Source organism: Xiphophorus maculatus, chromosome 5 (assembly GCF_002775205.1).
Source record: "Xiphophorus maculatus strain JP 163 A chromosome 5, X_maculatus-5.0-male, whole genome shotgun sequence".
Classification (NCBI taxonomy): Eukaryota; Metazoa; Chordata; class Actinopteri; order Cyprinodontiformes; family Poeciliidae; genus Xiphophorus; species Xiphophorus maculatus.
The window spans coordinates 13,925,867-13,942,488 of record NC_036447.1 but is presented as its reverse complement, the minus strand read 5'-3'; the positions used below and the strand labels follow the sequence as shown (position 1 = coordinate 13,942,488).

The window sequence follows — 16,622 nt, the reverse complement described above, 5'->3', positions numbered from 1 at the left end:
TATTATAATAGTTCAAACACAAAATACACCTCAGCTCAACAGGGCAATGGCCATATTTTCATTCCTTGGTGGACTTATTTACCCAATCATTATGAAACTTTGAACTGTAGTAGGAACACCAACATGCACCAAAGATTACCTGCTACTTCCTTGATAACGCAGCCGTTATGATTCCCAACATCCCTTTCGCTTTCCGACTTATTGGGTTCTCTTCACTGAAGACCCCACACTACAGATTGAACATAATCTGCCTTTTGACTGATCAGTCGACAATTGTTCATATATCCTCCAGAATAAAAGAGGTGTTGGGAGTGACCCTTCACCTTGCAGTCACTCTGGGATGCTAACCCCTTTGGCGCTCTGAATGGGTGGCTACAAGGCCACTGGCTGAGTGTTGTCACACTCTGTGTCCCAGTCAGCCTCTAATTTAGCTCTTTACAGGGAGAATAATAGAAGTGCTGGGGCACTTAGCACTAGCTTGTAGGCAAAGTGACACTTTGACAACTTAATGTGTTTTTTGCATGTGTGGGCGAGGTCAGGGTCAGCGAACTTTATACAGGTCCAGCATTAATTAGCCTAACTGCCCTGACAGATCACACATTTTCCATTTGCTACCTGACACATCATATTGTATGACAAACTTATAATAGATGTAAAATGTACTTCAAAATAGGCTTTGGACAGTTTATGACATCGTTCCTCTATTCAGATAGTGTTCATTTAAACCCTAATTATGAGTAAACATGTTGAGTCCTTAACGCTCTTTGTCTTTCTGTCTGCAGGGTCAACATAGCTGCCAAGTGTAACATTTAAGTGTCTCTTTTAATATAAACGCAGTGAGACATGACCTAGAAAATCCTGGCACTCTCAGGCCTCAACATTCATTGTCAACATTGTTTTTTAAGAGTAATTTCAAAACCTAAAAAATCTCACATTCCTACTATGTTTCCGTTTCGCTCTGTTTTTCCCGTAGGCTGTTTTCTGATTATGATACTTTGAGCAATTTATCAAACTTTCTTATTTTTGTAAGCTGCACATCAGGAAAGACTAAGGGACTAAATCATGGGTAATTTCCCTCAGGGATAATTTGTAAGTGATGAAGTAGCAGGGAGAATTTACAAATGGAGACAAATGATTTTGAAATTCTTCTGCTTTCTTGACTAATGTCTTATTCTTTAAAATAATATTGTTTCCTACAGGTTTGAGTTTTACAATGTGTTATAGTTTATGTTTCATGTCTATTCACATTATCCTTTCCTTTGAACCAGCAGTAACCGTTGTTGCATCAATTCTGTCCGTACCGCAGTGCTTAAGGTCAAATGAAACATTTTGGTTGTAAGTTATACCTTAGTTCTCAACTGGTACTGGAACTACTCTATCCAAGAATATTTAGTACTATACGATTATCCTTTAGTATTAAAATTTGGGTATTTCTGTAACTCAATGTGTTTTCCACTGTTTGTTGTTCATTGTTAAAATCCTGCAGGATTTAGTGGCTTTCCTTTGAAAGGACCTGACAGGCCTTTGCAGACTGGAACAAATGACAAATTTACACCTTGAGTTTAAACAAAAATTCATGAGGCCATGAATTATGCCAGATGCTTGTCGTTTGTCTGTTGAAACACATGTTTGAATCAGCAACAATTACTACCTCTCCATTAAACCTGAGAAAAGTTTTGATTATTTTATCACATTTATAGTACATAGCATTTAATTCTCAGGTATTTCTATAGATTTACTGCTTTGTGTTTTCTATCCATTCATTGACATTTGCTGCTTGCAAAATAAATACACTGAGCGAGGGTCAATGCAATCCAAACCCGAGACAGTTGAAAATACGGTTGCTCAGTCTCTCCTGCCCAAACTCCAGCTGGAGGGGATTAGTCCTCCTCCACACTCGGGAGCAGAGATACCATCCTCCTGGGACCAATGGGAAGCAGACGGATGAGGGGGAAGCCACAGGTCTCACTGAGGCTCCTGTTCATCACCCAATGTCTCCACCCTAAGATATGTCGGTGCCATCTATTAGTTTGCAGAGTAAATAAACCAACCACATCTTTCTAAGAAAGAAAGGAAGAAAAGAAAGAGAGAACGAGCGAGAGAAAGATTGGGAAAATAAAGAAACGGTGGTAAGAATGAGGCACTAATATCTTCTGAATATTATTCAAGAAAAGGAAGAATGTTCAACATCTGCTAGATGCTAAAGCCAAAACTGATACAAAGCATGTAAAATTGTAGAAATTGAAGAAAAAATAAGTTGAACTAAAAAGGGTCAATCCAGTGCTTATCTTCCTCTCTCCTTATACAGCAACACCTACCCTAAGTTCAGTCTGTTTATTTACACATAGCCTAATTTTTTACATTCCTTCGATTCCTGCATGCTGTATTGGGGTCAGCTATGTATACAGATAAATATTTAGACTTTCAACTGAATGAAGCCCCTTCATAATCATATCAAAACCCCTCATTGTTGACTCTCTGCCTACTCCTTGAAAAATATCACACATGCAAATGTTGGCTTGCACAGAAGCAAAAAAGAAACTGTTTCCAAATGAGTCTCTGTGTTTACTGAGCGCATGAGGCAATTGCCTTGGGAATACCATGTCTATACAGAGATTAGTAGGTCAAGGTTGTCACGTGAGGAATCAGACAATACTGGCTGGATGTTCTCTGCTTTCCTGTTGTGTTTTGGCAGTCTTGAACTGAAGCACACTTGAAGCAAAATAGAGAAGAAGCACTTGAGGAGGTCCTGGAAATCAATCATTTAAATTGTGTCAGAGCTGGGAATCATTGTACTGCCTTACAACACTTTTTAGAACACAGAATGTATTCTAAAATCACATTTTTAGAACCATAATTTCCAATTGGAATTTTATGTGCTAGACCAACACAAAGTAGGAAAATTATGCACAGTTTTCAAAAGTGTCAGTCAACCCCAGTCTTCCAGCACAGGCTTCATTTATCTCTATCCATATTCATGTGTTTCCTTGTCTAATAAAGAAAAGTTCCTCACAGCATGACAATCCTAGCATCATGATTCCCTATGGTGACATTGTGCTCAGAGTGATATGCAGTCTAAACTTTTCACCACACATAAATTCCTAGTAAAATATCTTGGAGTTTGTGGTTATATTCTGACAAAATATAAAATGGTTGCAGTTATACTTATTGCAAAGCAATATAAATATAGCATTTTGCTTCGTTTTACTTATGCAAAAATGTGAATAGGCATCTGAAGAAGTTTGGGTTTTATTAAGAAGCAATTACAATATCTGTACATTTTCTTACCTGTTCTGTCATTTATCATGCTTTGATCAGTAGCACTCTCACTTGTCCTAAGCTCTGAAAAATGGCCCAGGAGCCTTTAGATGTTTGACGCTTGCAGAGATCAGTCTGAAATTCAAACCTACTTGGTGCACTTTGGCTTGAAGGAACCTCAAGATCAGGGACCAATCTCTCAGGTGAACCTGGTTTGTGTTTGTCATGACAGGCTTCATGTCTGCACAGTCTGACACATGGCTCTCAAGAGGTCAGGGGTACAAAGGAGGTCATGGGTCAGAGCAGAGAAGACTAAAGCTTCAACTTCCTGCGCTGTCTGCTGACAGATAATGCACACAGGGAGAGAAAATGGATATCTGGTTTTATGGAATTTGGGCGTCACTGGACTCAGTTATGTTTGACACAAAAGTCAAAAACAGGAAAGATAATGGAGGTGTGCAAAAAAAAAATTCTCTAGAGATCCTGAACGCATATTTTGTGCCCTTTGGATGCGCATGGAAAGGATTATAGTTAAAATAAAATGAAGCTTCAATTGAACAACAACAAAAACAAACAAAAAAAAAAAACACGTGGCATGTGCCCAAAGTAAGCCATTAATTTTTTCACCCTGATGTAATTTTTCTCCTTCTCCTTGGTAACGGACAATAATCCTGTCACACCTCCAGCTACTCCTAAATTTACAAAAACGTTGCCACGGGGCTCGTTCCCGACCGTTTGCAATCACAGTTCGCACCTAAGGCTAGCTGAGTCACCGCTGCTGAAAGCCAGTTGGCACGCACCAGTTTACACCAACGCCAGCTCTTCTGTGCATCTGCCAACTGCACTTTCATTCCAAACAATTCATCACAGTGGCAGATACTATCAGCACACTCTGCATTCTTACAGATCACTGTCACTTTATTTTCGTGATGTACAAAAGAAGTGCCTCCCAGCTGTATTTTCTTTATAACTGACGTGGCCACATTTCTGGAACAAAAGTGCAACCTAGGCCCTGTGCACGTGCTTCAGATTCAATATAAACATGAATTTAACTGAGCTGCAGCCTTTCGCCACAGTTGGAAAAACCTTTTGCAATACTAATGGTAAGCAGCACTATAATACAGGCTATTAAACATTTGATATATAAGAGGAAACTGATGTCAGCAGGAAAATAACAGCTTCAGAAAGCTGACTGCAGCTCACATTCTGTATACATCAAGTTGTCAGAATCTTTTTCACATTTTAATTAGCATTGTACTGAAGTCTGCATGGGATTGTTAGTTCTAATTACCTGATGACCTTATATTTGAACCAAACAGTCACCTGAGAAATTATTTGATAGCAAAAAACAGGATCCAGAAACTAGTTAAATATCTTAAATGGGTGAAATAGTTTAAATTATCCACTGCCTTTTGTCATTGTTTTTAGTTTGCTTAAAACATTACTTTGCTGCACTTTGCAACAAACTTTAATGTGATTTGATCTATAAATAAAATAAACATTGTCTTGATAAGTTTTTTTGTTTGTTTGTTTTAAGAGTAGGATTGTATCGATACCAAATCCTGATCTGATACTAAGTACAGTTATCACAATTGTTCATAAAACAGAGAATTCATCAATGATAAAACACAAGATTAATGAATGAAGTTCATATTAGAAACCGGGGGTTCTAACATGAGAAAAAGCTTCTAGCAAACACAACAGCTAAAAGAAAAAGTTCATGAGACATGTGCTTCCCAGTTAGTGCACTTTAAACTCACACAGGTGAGGATAAACACTAACATCCATTTTGGTTTACTTTAATCTGTCTGATAAACCAGGATGTTTGGAAAATTAAGCAATGTGGAACACATGTTAATCGAAAAAGCAATTATTGTACGTCACTGGGACTGGAACAGGAACTCTGGAAGTTTCCAGGCGTCGTGAAGCAGCTCTGAACGCTCTTCCATTCACAACCATATGGTTGGCATCATTAACCACTCCCCAAATATTCATGTTGGTTTCCCAAGCAAACCGCTACCGCTTGTAATTCTTGGAAAATGTAGGCACACACAGTAACTCTTTGGCTAATGAAAAGCTGTTCCTCCACTCTCTGGGCCTGTAGAAATAGCAAACCAGATGGTTTCCTTCTGCCAATAACAAGAGGTTGCCATTAAACATCGTCAGTCTTGGTGGAATAATGATCTGACGTTTGTGGAATAGCATTTTTAAGCAAATTTTTCCCACGTTTTTGAAGAAATGTTTCAGATTTAGAATCTAGAAGTGCTTTGCTACTTTACATTTTTCAAGGTTTACTTGAACTTCCAAGCTGTTTGCAACATCTTGTTTTCTAAGTTTGCCTTTAAGTGTCTTCAGCCAGTTTTTCTAATTCACAACATGTGTCTGCCTTGTTCTATTAACCTCTTAAAAATCTCTTTTAGTTGCGTTCTTCCTTCCTCTGTCATCTAATTCTTACCCTGAAGCAAACCCTCCCCTATTCTGCTTTCTCTAGGCATGACTAATGGGAGAAACATGAGCAACAATATAGAGCCCTGGCCCTGTGTATTTGTTGAGATACTGATCAACTAACTTCTGATATCATAATATTGATGCAGTTTCTCTAAATGTTAAATCTGAAGCGAGCCACACTGGACTATTGAATTTGGTGAGAATTTTACCCTCTAACGGTGAAGTGCATTTCTTGTGGGGAATTTTGCCTCTCCAGACATGAATGTTGTATTTTTGGTGTATATATGCACTGTCCAAGGTTTAGTAGACACCTTGTATGGTAGCATTTTGCCGGGAAATGGTAAATTAACTGCATGAGTTAAGCGAAAGAAGTTTACAGACCGTCTTGTGACGTAGAAAATATATTCTTATAGAATAGAAATCCTGTCAGACAGGACAGGACACTAATGAGGATCAATTTGAGAAAGTTTGGCTTTTCACACAAGTGACACACTTGCTATGATGTTCCTCAAAGTTTCATGGGAGCAATAGCAACCATGAGAATCAAAGAAATAGTGCACAAGCAAGCACGAGGGCAGGCAAGTACTGGGTAAACCCTGAGGCAAGAGTTTTCTTTAAAGAGTCATATTTTTATCTTGTGATCTATTATGAAGTACTTTCCAAAACAATATCTTCTTTAGTTGAGCGGATCAGCTCATAAAACTTGCTTGTTCGCTGAACACACATGGTCACCAATGGGTGATCTCAAAGGAAAACTCACTGGCTTTCAATCAACAAAACTGCAGTATGAAATATATCAATGGGAAATAATGTTAATAGTCATTATAGCGGATCAATTGAAATCTGAATTGAAAACTTTAGAACAAATATTTGGCCTTAAACTGTGATGTTTGTTTTTGTGCTGACAGATCCAGGCTCAGTATTTATGCTTTTTAAGAGTTAGTAAAATAACACAAATGTAGCATAGTTTAAATAATCATATTATTAAAAATGAACAATGGTTTTGTATTGCCATTGTCTGAAAATACAAAGCCTATAAGATAACTTTCAACTTACAGTTACTGGCATCCCTGACATCGAGCCGATTAAGGGAGATTTGTCTGATCTTAATCATTAATCAATTAATTGGTGTGCCTTTAATATTAACTACTGTATTATGTTTTTCTCTCCTAAATGTTAAAACCAAATAATTTTTGTACTCATTTCAATAGGAACCAACCATAACATGTCTATTTTATGCATTTTATTCCCACAGTTTGTACTACCTGAGCACCAAAGTATCCCAATTTGTGTGATGACTGATCCAGACCACATAACTTGACACCTGCTATACAAACACAAGTTAAAGCAGCAGCAACTATCATTCAAAAAGTTAAAATAAAAATTAAATATTGATACAAGTTTTGACAAACAAATGTACACCAACCAACATCCAGACTGGATTGATACCTTCTTGTTGCTATTTAGAGTTCTGCTTTAGAAGTATGAATGCAAACAGAAAGGAAAAAAGAAACATTTCGGGGAGTTCCCCAGTTGGCTGTTTCCTGAGGGAGTCCCCAGAATTGTTTGGTCTAAAGCAACTTTTTCACGTACCATTGTCTGCAGTCTTTTTTATATATATTTGAATGTGTAAACAATATTTTCCTAAGGTGGTACAGGTTCTGCCTAATCCCTGATATTACACAAATCAGTTAAACACATATTCCACCACTCACTTGTCACTTATTATTCTAAACTGAAGGATCCACTCTGGGGCTAAATATTCCCTGCAAGCTCAGTCTGAGGTCCTGGATTAGGTTTGTGGTACAAGAATCCAACTGGAGCGATCAGTATTGGATTTCACTAACATGGGGATTTATGTGGATCTGTAGTTTATTTGAGGATTAAACGAGGATATTAAATAAAAGGGTTTCAACAACCATACCAAAGAGCTTCAAATTGTATTAGAAAAGAACATGGCGTCCTTGAACATGTGTGTTCATGTGTTTGCTATTTGAGACAATCAATGGCAGAAATTAACAAATTTTGGTTTCAATTTCCTAAGCAGCTGTGCAGACGAAATCAAAGAAACTTAAAAGCTCCTGCTAAAGCAGAATGCTGCAGCCCTTGGAGCCTTTACTCCTGGGGCGTGTAAAGAAACACTGATGATAAATGGATCCACCTCGGAATGCTTGCTTTGATAGAACCACACGGATCCATTGTTTGTGTAAAGCATGTGTGTCAGGCTCCTGTCTCTATTGTGACCACGATCAGTTCATCAAAGCCCAGAGAGGGTATTGGCAAGGCGCTTGTTCTTCTGTCTCCTTCACACTTCCTCTGTTTGTATGCGTGTGCGTGTGTTTTTGTGAGAGCCAAACCAAGCCTCTGTCTCCTTGCACTTCCTCCTTACCATTGTGTGTTTGCAAGCATTTGCTCTCTCTCTCTGTCTCTCTCTCTGCCTCTAATCAGTGTCTTATTGGGCTGATCCCAGAGACTATGGATGAACTATTTCTGGAGATTCCTGTTATGAAAAGATTATCCACTCCCCCTCCACCCTATCTGTTTATGTCTCAACAGTTGCACCCATTATTTGAACCTACATCAGTGAGAGGCTAAGGATATAAACTATGCTCTATATGGGAGCATACCTTTAACCTACTTGCTAAACATTCAGTTCATTAAGATTTTAGTGGCCTTCCACTGAGGCCCCGTAACACGAAATATTGTTGTTCATGAAATATTGACATTATTTTCTACACTAGAATGACAATAAACGTACCAGTAATATCTTCCAATCTATTTTTCTTTTCATTAGGTAGAAAAAATATGTGCTTTTTTTACTCCTCTAGATTAACACAAATTAGATGATCACTGCAAAGTTGCAATCTCTTGTCACATGAAGGCTCTATGAGATTTCCTTCAAGAATGGTCTTGACTCTATCCATCAACTCTCACAACAGTTTTCCTCTCCCAGCTGAAGAAACCCATCCCCACAACATGATGCTGCCACCACTGTGATTTATGGTGGTGTCTGTGTGTTCAGGGTAACATGATGCTTGATTTCCACCATAGTTATTACATGTAGGCCAAATGGTTTTGGTCTCATCTGACCAGAGCACCTTCATTTATATCTTTGAAAATTCCAAACTAGTATTTTTGTGGCTTGCTTCCAACAATAGTGTGTTCCTTGCCACTCTTCCGTAAAGGCCAGATTTGTAGAATTGGTGACTAATAGTTTGCCTATTAATGGATTATTCCATCTTAGCTGTAGATCTCTGCAGCTCCTCCCGAGTTACAGTGGGTAACTCTTGGCTGTTTCCCTGATTATTGCTCTCCTTGTCCAGCCTGTCAGCCTAAGTGGACGGCCATGTCTTGGTAAACTTGAAGAGTTTTGTTTGTAAAAAGTTCCTTTTCACTCCACTTCATAGTTATCCAGTATTTTTTGTTGGTGTCTCATATAAAATCTCAATCAAATATAGTAAGAATAACAATGTGTAAAAAAAAGGCTCTAAAGAGATAAAATAACATTGTGACAAACTGTATACAGAAAAATTTCAACAAATACAAAACTATATTTCAGAGGCATATGTTTAACTCAGTGAGAGTAAATCAACTTACTGATGTTTACACACACAGACCGAACACAGCAACATTTTTTTTACCTCCAAAAGACCACTATAACTTTACAAACCCACAATTTGGTTATCTCCGCTGGAACTGTTTGCTGACATGGCCTTGGGTTTGTGTGTGTTGGAATGAGTCCTTCGTCCGCTGAACTTCACTTGGCCCCTCTGTTTGGGGTTAGTACTGGTGAACCCCAAGGCTATAACCCAGAGGATAGCTGTTTGAAGCTGCAAGACTTTTGTCTTTACTCTGCATCTTTCTACCGCTTCTATTATTCTCTCCATCTTTTTTCCTAGTTCTCAATTTATCATTTCTAATGCTGATTTGCCTAGATTTTCACTTCCTTTATGCCTGGGGGTCAGAGGTGACAAAGCAAAGGTTACGGCTTGCAACAGTAGCTTTGCCTAACAGTTCAGCAGTTGAAGGACTGGAAATCAAATGACTACCTATTGTCATTAGTGGTGATAGTACAGACAAAATAATCTATTAAATAAAATGTATTAAGTTGAAGTTTTTCTTTCTAGTTCCCTTTTCTGGGGCACATTTATATGCAGCGCTGGTTGTAATCCTTCTAACACCATTGCTTCTCCTCATTTCCTTTCTTTTGTCCCACACCCATATTATACTTGTATTTGATTTGTATCTGAATCATAAGCCGAGCTCTCTGACGAGCTTTGATGAATGGAAACTGCAGACACTCCGAAAGAGACGCACTCATTTGCCCTGCAGCTACTGGCAGCAGCGGCACGTCTGCTCGTCTGATCTCAAACGCTTTACCACACACATTCATCAACAGTTGCGGGCATTCTTTCACAATTATCACTAGAAAACATCTCGGAGAGTTGGAGCCCCCTCGTCTCCTCGCAGGGGTTGTGGACCCACGTTGGAAGAGAGAGGTTTTAGCATTGGTGTTTTGGGCGCAGACTCTGGGTGGTCGGGTTTTTTTCTGCTCAGGGATTTGGCCTTGTTTGGTAATCTCTCTACATTTGTGCTTCCTCTTCTTATGCTTGCTCTCTCTGTCACTCACACACCCTCACACACAGTAATTATCCCTTTCTTCCGGCAGGTTATGAATTTCGTTTAGGTTTTCCTAAGTTAATGAGCTCCCTTTCTATAGTTTTGCTGACTGGATTGTACGTTGTTTTATGCTCGAGTGCAATAAGGCTGTTGTTTTTTTTGCTAAATTCAATCATGTCTTGACACCTTTGGTGTCTGATCAAACCGATACTTGGGAATAAAATTATTATTTCATGTTATTAGGCACTTTGAACGGCCTTGTTGCTGGTAAAGTGCTATGTAAATAAAACGTCTTCTACTTCTTCTTCACCGAGGTGTGTTGAAGCAGAGACTCATCTAAAAGTTATAGGACACAGCGGCCCTCCAAGTCACCAAACTGACTGAACACATGGTAACAAAGGTCTGAGTTGAATAATGAAAGTTTTGAAGTGACACAAGTACATGAAAATGCAGTGGCAATCAAATCTATCCATATAAAAAAATCTAATGTAAATATTATTCAGGATTTATGGGTTTTTGAGATTTACAGGAAATATTTTGAGTTGACTTCTGTATCTCAGTATCCAGTTCTTACTTGGAACAAGTCACAAGCAGATTACTTCAAAAGCAGAGAAATACTTTGATGCTTTGTTATATATACTGTATATGCAGCCTTTTTTACATTGCTTCGCACACACCAACACACACACATGCTCTTTAATGGAGTTGGCGAGATCTATGTTTCTGGCTAAATTGCTTCTGACTGAGGCGTCAGCTGGGACAGAAATGGCTGCCAACAACGTACTAAAGGAGTCATCCAGGATTTTCTGCATCATCCTTTCCCTCCATTTGTTTGCCATCCAAGCTTTGGGTTACAGACATTTCCTAGCCACATGATGACTTGTCTGGCTTTCTCTTTTTCTTGCTCCACCTTAACACTGTGAGATCATAGAAAATAATGTGGAGGTGTGAAATATATGGACGCAACCAAGCTGATACTAAGAGATGGAAACTAAGCTGCTACTTAGGCCTCACAAGATATTTAAACAGATCTCTGTTGGTTTTGTTTTTTGTTTGCTTTGACATGAATCAAGAGTAAACCAGATACTAAATTTGTTCTGTTTTTGATGTGGATGGAAAAAATTATCCTCCTATTGTATAATTATTAACTGGAATAAATTTGAAATACATTCAATATTTAAAAGAAAATGTTTTTTATACTTTAGCTTGAGTAAATTTAAAACCACTACTGTACAACTTGACAGGACTCCTTTTCATACAGGTAGTTTTCTATGAATATTATTTAAAAAACACGTTACACTAAGTGTTCAAGACAGTACGACTATAAATTATGGAGATTCCTTGAACATGGTTTTGCATTTCAGACGCGTATTTCTACTAATTGTGTTGATTATGGTTTACAGCTGATGAAAACACATAACCCAGTTCCTCAGGAATATTAGAATATTACGCAAAACCTAAACTAAATAATAGGATTTTCAAGAGTAATGGTTACATTCTTCTCTCACACTATTCAGTCGACCTGATTGTGTGGCGTACGTGCTCTGGGCGCGCTTCGCGGTGAAGGGCGGGCGGGGTGTGAATGCATTGTCATACCTGCAGCGGCCGTCTTTTGACGGCACCACTTGCGCTTTTCAGACTAATCTGGCGACACAAAGGACCGTCTCACAGTTGTCTCCACTCGTTCCTAATAATATGCAAACTGGGTGCCAGCCCAGGAGTCAAATGCAGCTCATTAGGGGAGAGGTAGAAGCTGAAATGAAAACAGAGGAATCACCTCATGGGGGAAGTTCATCACTTTGATGAACTCAAAAAAAAAAAAGACCGCATCACTTTCTGCGCTTTGAAAATCCGTGTTGCCGTAGAGCTGGGGGGGGGGTTTCGCCCCCCCTCCCTTACCCGTCCCCAATCCTTACATGTTAGCAACTCCACAGGTTTGCAGCTGCTCCTTATCAGGTGGGGCGCAGCAGAGGAGTGGATCTGGATGGGGTGGGGGGTGGAGCCACCTCAGAGTTGCCCATTCCTAAAGCTTGAATCACACAGTTCTCCATTCACATTCCTGCTGGGATCTGCATCCTGAGCGTCGGAGGGAGCTGAAAGGTGCTGAAGACCTCTGAAACGCGTCAGAACCCAACCAGAAACAAATGGATTTATTGTTTTGTAACACGATTAAGGGACATTTGCGACCAACGCTATAGTGTTTGTTTTTTTAATTTTTTTGCCCACACTGGATTTACTATGCGGACTTTGTACTGAGTGGAGTGGATCTGAGCGGATATCAGCCGGGGCGCAGCGGGACTCGCGACCGTGACGCTTAATGATGATATTAACACGTAAGTCAGTGACTGATATCCACCACAAAATATATAAAATGATTTTAATGTTTTCCTCTTACTGTTTTTAAGATGTAGGCTAAGTATTTTTTTACCCACTATACCCTATTTTTGTGACTGTTTAAATCTGTTATTTCTAAATTTGATTTATTACATGCACTACTTTTCTATAATTTCACCCTCACATATAAGACTCTTTCTAGTCGTCTAGAAGGCGTATAACGCTTCAGGCTGTCAGATAAGAAATCTGCCCCCTTCTCGTCGCATACCTTCACGTCCCCAGTCCTGTTTACAATCCACTGAATATCCCCGGGTTTTGTTTACCAGATAACCTTTCACGACTCACACACAGAGACAGAAACGCACACCATGTCAGGGATGCTTCTCTGCTCTTGATAAAAAAAAAAATCTTCACCAGGTTCTCCCTCCCTTTTTTTTTTAATACACACCGCTGCCAAAAAAATAAAAAAAGTTTCCAGCAGTTGAGCGCACCGCTGAGGTCAGACGGAATACTTACACTTACCAAGTATAATCCGGTGCTGTAAATTTTCATTGACAAATAAAAATTGATAATAAAAATGCACATCTGGGTTGGGAATTACGCAATTCACTGCTGGATTTTACGAAATACAAATGAATCAAAATTTGATTCAAAACATCAGAATAAAGAGGAAGGGCAAGATGGGAATTGGAACATACCCCCAATGTACATACATATTTTTAAATATAAAAAATAATAAGAGATGGAATGTTAAATAGTGACAAAATCAAATGCTACATTAAAGTGAGTCGGTGGAAAGGATTTGTCACTTCTTCTGAATCATAACACATTAGTATGGAAGTCCTTTTGGGATGTATAGATTGAAGAAGGGTTTGAAATTTATCTTGTACAGTTGTAAGTGATACTGTAAAAATAGGGGGATTTTGGAAGTGGCTGTTGTGTCATTGAAAGAACATTTGGACGTTTAATCAGCCACAGTTTTGTTTGTTTCAGTGTGCCTCTGAACAGAATTAAAAACTCAAGGTTTAAATAGCTCCTTTGCTCTCTACCCCAGAATCAACTGGGGCAACCAAATCCTATGAACTGCTGGGTGGTGGGCTAACATTGAGCAGCAAATGGTAAAATGGAATTTAGCCTTTAAAATTAGATAAACCATAGGTATATAGACCAATACCCATCCCTAACTCATCTTCCATATCTGGACTTCAAGCTTTGTTAACTACTTGTGCCTCTGGCCTTGTGTTGCAGCCATATGAAATCTTGTTTTCAGCATAGCTGTTGTCCTGACTGGATGTGTTTTTGAATTTGTTTCCAGTTTTTACACTTTGTCCCAACAGTTTTGTCTATTCCAACACACTGTCTGTTATCACTAAGGTCTGGGTCAGATATGAGTGCAGAGGTGTTCACTTAAACCATAAAACCATTGGGAACGTGCTCAGACACACACACGCCCACACGCACATGCACACACATATTTATTTTGATGCAACATGGAGTTAATGAAGAACACCAGGAGAAAACTGGTCTCGTCCCAGAAATGAGAAGAATAGTATCTTAGTTGAATGCTTGCTTGTTTGTTGTTTTTTCACTGAGAACACAAGACTAAACTCTGAAGAGAAATTTGTTTCTGTGAGAGGATCTGAAGAAGGAAATACGCCTCATCTGCACTCTGTGAAACAGGAAGTTAGCTGTTGCCTTATCTGGTAAATTTACATCCTGCTTTGGTCCGCCTGCCAGGCAAGTGGATCCATATGTTCCCTTTAGCTTTTACTTTCCTTATGGAGAAGGGTACATCCTTGGATATCTGAATGTTTTGGGGAGGAAAGATAATCCTCATCTGGCTGTAGGAAGCTCCGCAGAGGGCTTTGAGAAAGTCAGGTCACCTGATCCAGGGACAAGGCGCTTCTGGAGAGCATAAATCTGTCATCAGGGGCACTGAGGCCTTTGGGATTAGCAAAGCTATGATCCATCTGGCCCAGCTGTGGAGTTTGCTTGTGTATGTGTCTATGGATCCACTCCTACGTTCCTACACCAGCTGGTGGTAAATAACTTGAATGGTTGATGTGAGTAACTTCATTTTTGTTTCTTGTGTAAGTGTGTGTGTGTGGGTGTGTGTGTTGAAGACACTGCTTGAGGCCAACCAGATGGTGATATCTCTGGTACCATATCACTTAGCTAACAGCAAGACCCTCTCTGTGAACACCAACTGTCCCAGAATGTGAATCACAAAATATGATACCAAATTGGAGAGAAAAATCTGTTGTCAATCCTAAACATCTTTAGGTTTCAATACTGGTCACGCTAGAAGAAGCTTTGGTGTCCAGTTGGTCTCAGCGTTTTGATGCTACCACTGGTTCAGACTCAAACTTTAGCCTTTCAGGGAAACTGTTACTCCAAAACGGCTCAAAATATGACCCAATAAACAGAAATACTGTCATTCTTGTGACTTTTCTTGTTGTTTGCCACTACTCGATCACAGACTCTTTGGAGGTTCATCACCCTACCTGTCTAGGTCCACTTTGCAGTTCTTTCAAAATGATCTACTCAAACCTGAAGTTGATAAGAACCCTTAGAGCTGCCCTTTGGAGTTTTTTTTTTTACAGTTGCCCCTTTGGAAACCCGCCAGTGATCAGGCAATTTCAGATAAGCTACCGCAGGTCACAACAGAGGTCACCTTAAGCATTCTTCTCAATGTTCAACTTCAAAGACCTAGTCTTGAAGATAACTGTACTCTTCTGACCCCCAGTTTGAAATGGCAGAGCCTTTTAAGGTGGGGGACTGCAAGCGGCATCCTTTGTTTGCTCACCGCTGACAAACTCCCTCCGGAGCTGAGCATTCAGAGCCAGTCTAGCCAGACCCCCGTAGCCTCCTGCGATGGAGGGAAGCTGTGGCCAGCAATTGTGAGAATTTCCTGCCCCCGGAAGGGAGAGAGGAGCAGAGAAGGGGTCAGCAGAGTAGAAATAAGCAAAAGACATCACTGGAGACTTTGGTCAGAGGAGGTAAAAAGAGAGAGCAACCACAATAGATAAAATTAGAAACTGATACAGTGGTGAGCATTAGAAGTTTTGCACTTGATAAAAGATCTTTGCCCACAGTTTTTGAATGATGACACTTTTAATCTTTGTTATAGGCATATTTTATAATATACAGTAAATCACTCTTACCTTATCCTCCTGCTCGTTCAAATCAACCTGAAGTATTTTGAGGCAAGCTAAAACTCCAGGTGAGAGGATATTGGTGTTTCATGCTTGGCACAATAGTGACTTTACCTTAAGATGTGGCTAAATATTTGAAAGCTTTAAGATAAATTTTATGGCTGCTGTTGTCGTGGTAGTGAGGCCAGTTCAGTTTCAGGCAACTATTCGCTGGCGCACAGGGAGATTTCAGGCATCCTGTTTGGCCCCTCAGTCAGAAATACAAGCTGTGTTGTGGTCTAAAGTTTTGAATCGGTTTAGGTTGCTGTTTTCCTGTGTTCACTAACTTTGTGGGAGCTGGTATTAGAGTCAGAAGAGAAGTTTGTCACATTTCTTATGTATTTAGGAAGTTTTACACTGGTGATTTTGCTAGAACATCTACAAGCTTGAAGTCATGGGTACAAAACTAACAATTCTGCTCTGGCTTCTTCTGTTGAGATGTTTTATTTTGCTCTTTCACAAAAGCAAGGCCAATGGTAGCTATAATTATCATGGTACATTGAGTTTTCTATTACCAACGGATTTGTTGTTTGAATGGGTTGGATTGATTATCGACTACGGTCAATAATGTATCTATGGACAAGCACTGTGATTGACCCTCATTGCTGTCACAGTTTAAGCTCTGAGTGCGTGCTTTAAGACATTCGTCCGGTGTGGCTTTGTGTACGTCTCTAACCAGAAGGAGGTTTGCTTTTGTGCACACAATCACCGGACCTCGTGTTTGCCTTGGCTGCCTCTCCTCCTATTATCTGGCCTGGAACAAATGAA

General features: G+C 39.5%; 1 protein-coding gene across 3 annotated transcripts in view; it reads left to right on the top strand.

Moving 5' to 3' along the window:
• LOC102223739 (rho GTPase-activating protein 7-like) overlaps positions 1-16,622 on the top strand; it is a 78,824-nt gene that overhangs the window by 41,876 nt on the left and 20,326 nt on the right. The window contains exon 1 of one of the 3 annotated variants that reach the window (XM_023333311.1): positions 12,363-12,659. The exons of the other annotated variants lie outside the window; for them this stretch is intronic. Within the exon in view, the coding sequence (XP_023189079.1) occupies positions 12,644-12,659 (16 nt within the window). The 5' untranslated portion in view covers positions 12,363-12,643. Of the gene's footprint in view, positions 1-12,362; positions 12,660-16,622 lie in introns of those variants that run through there. 3 annotated transcript variants of the gene reach the window in all.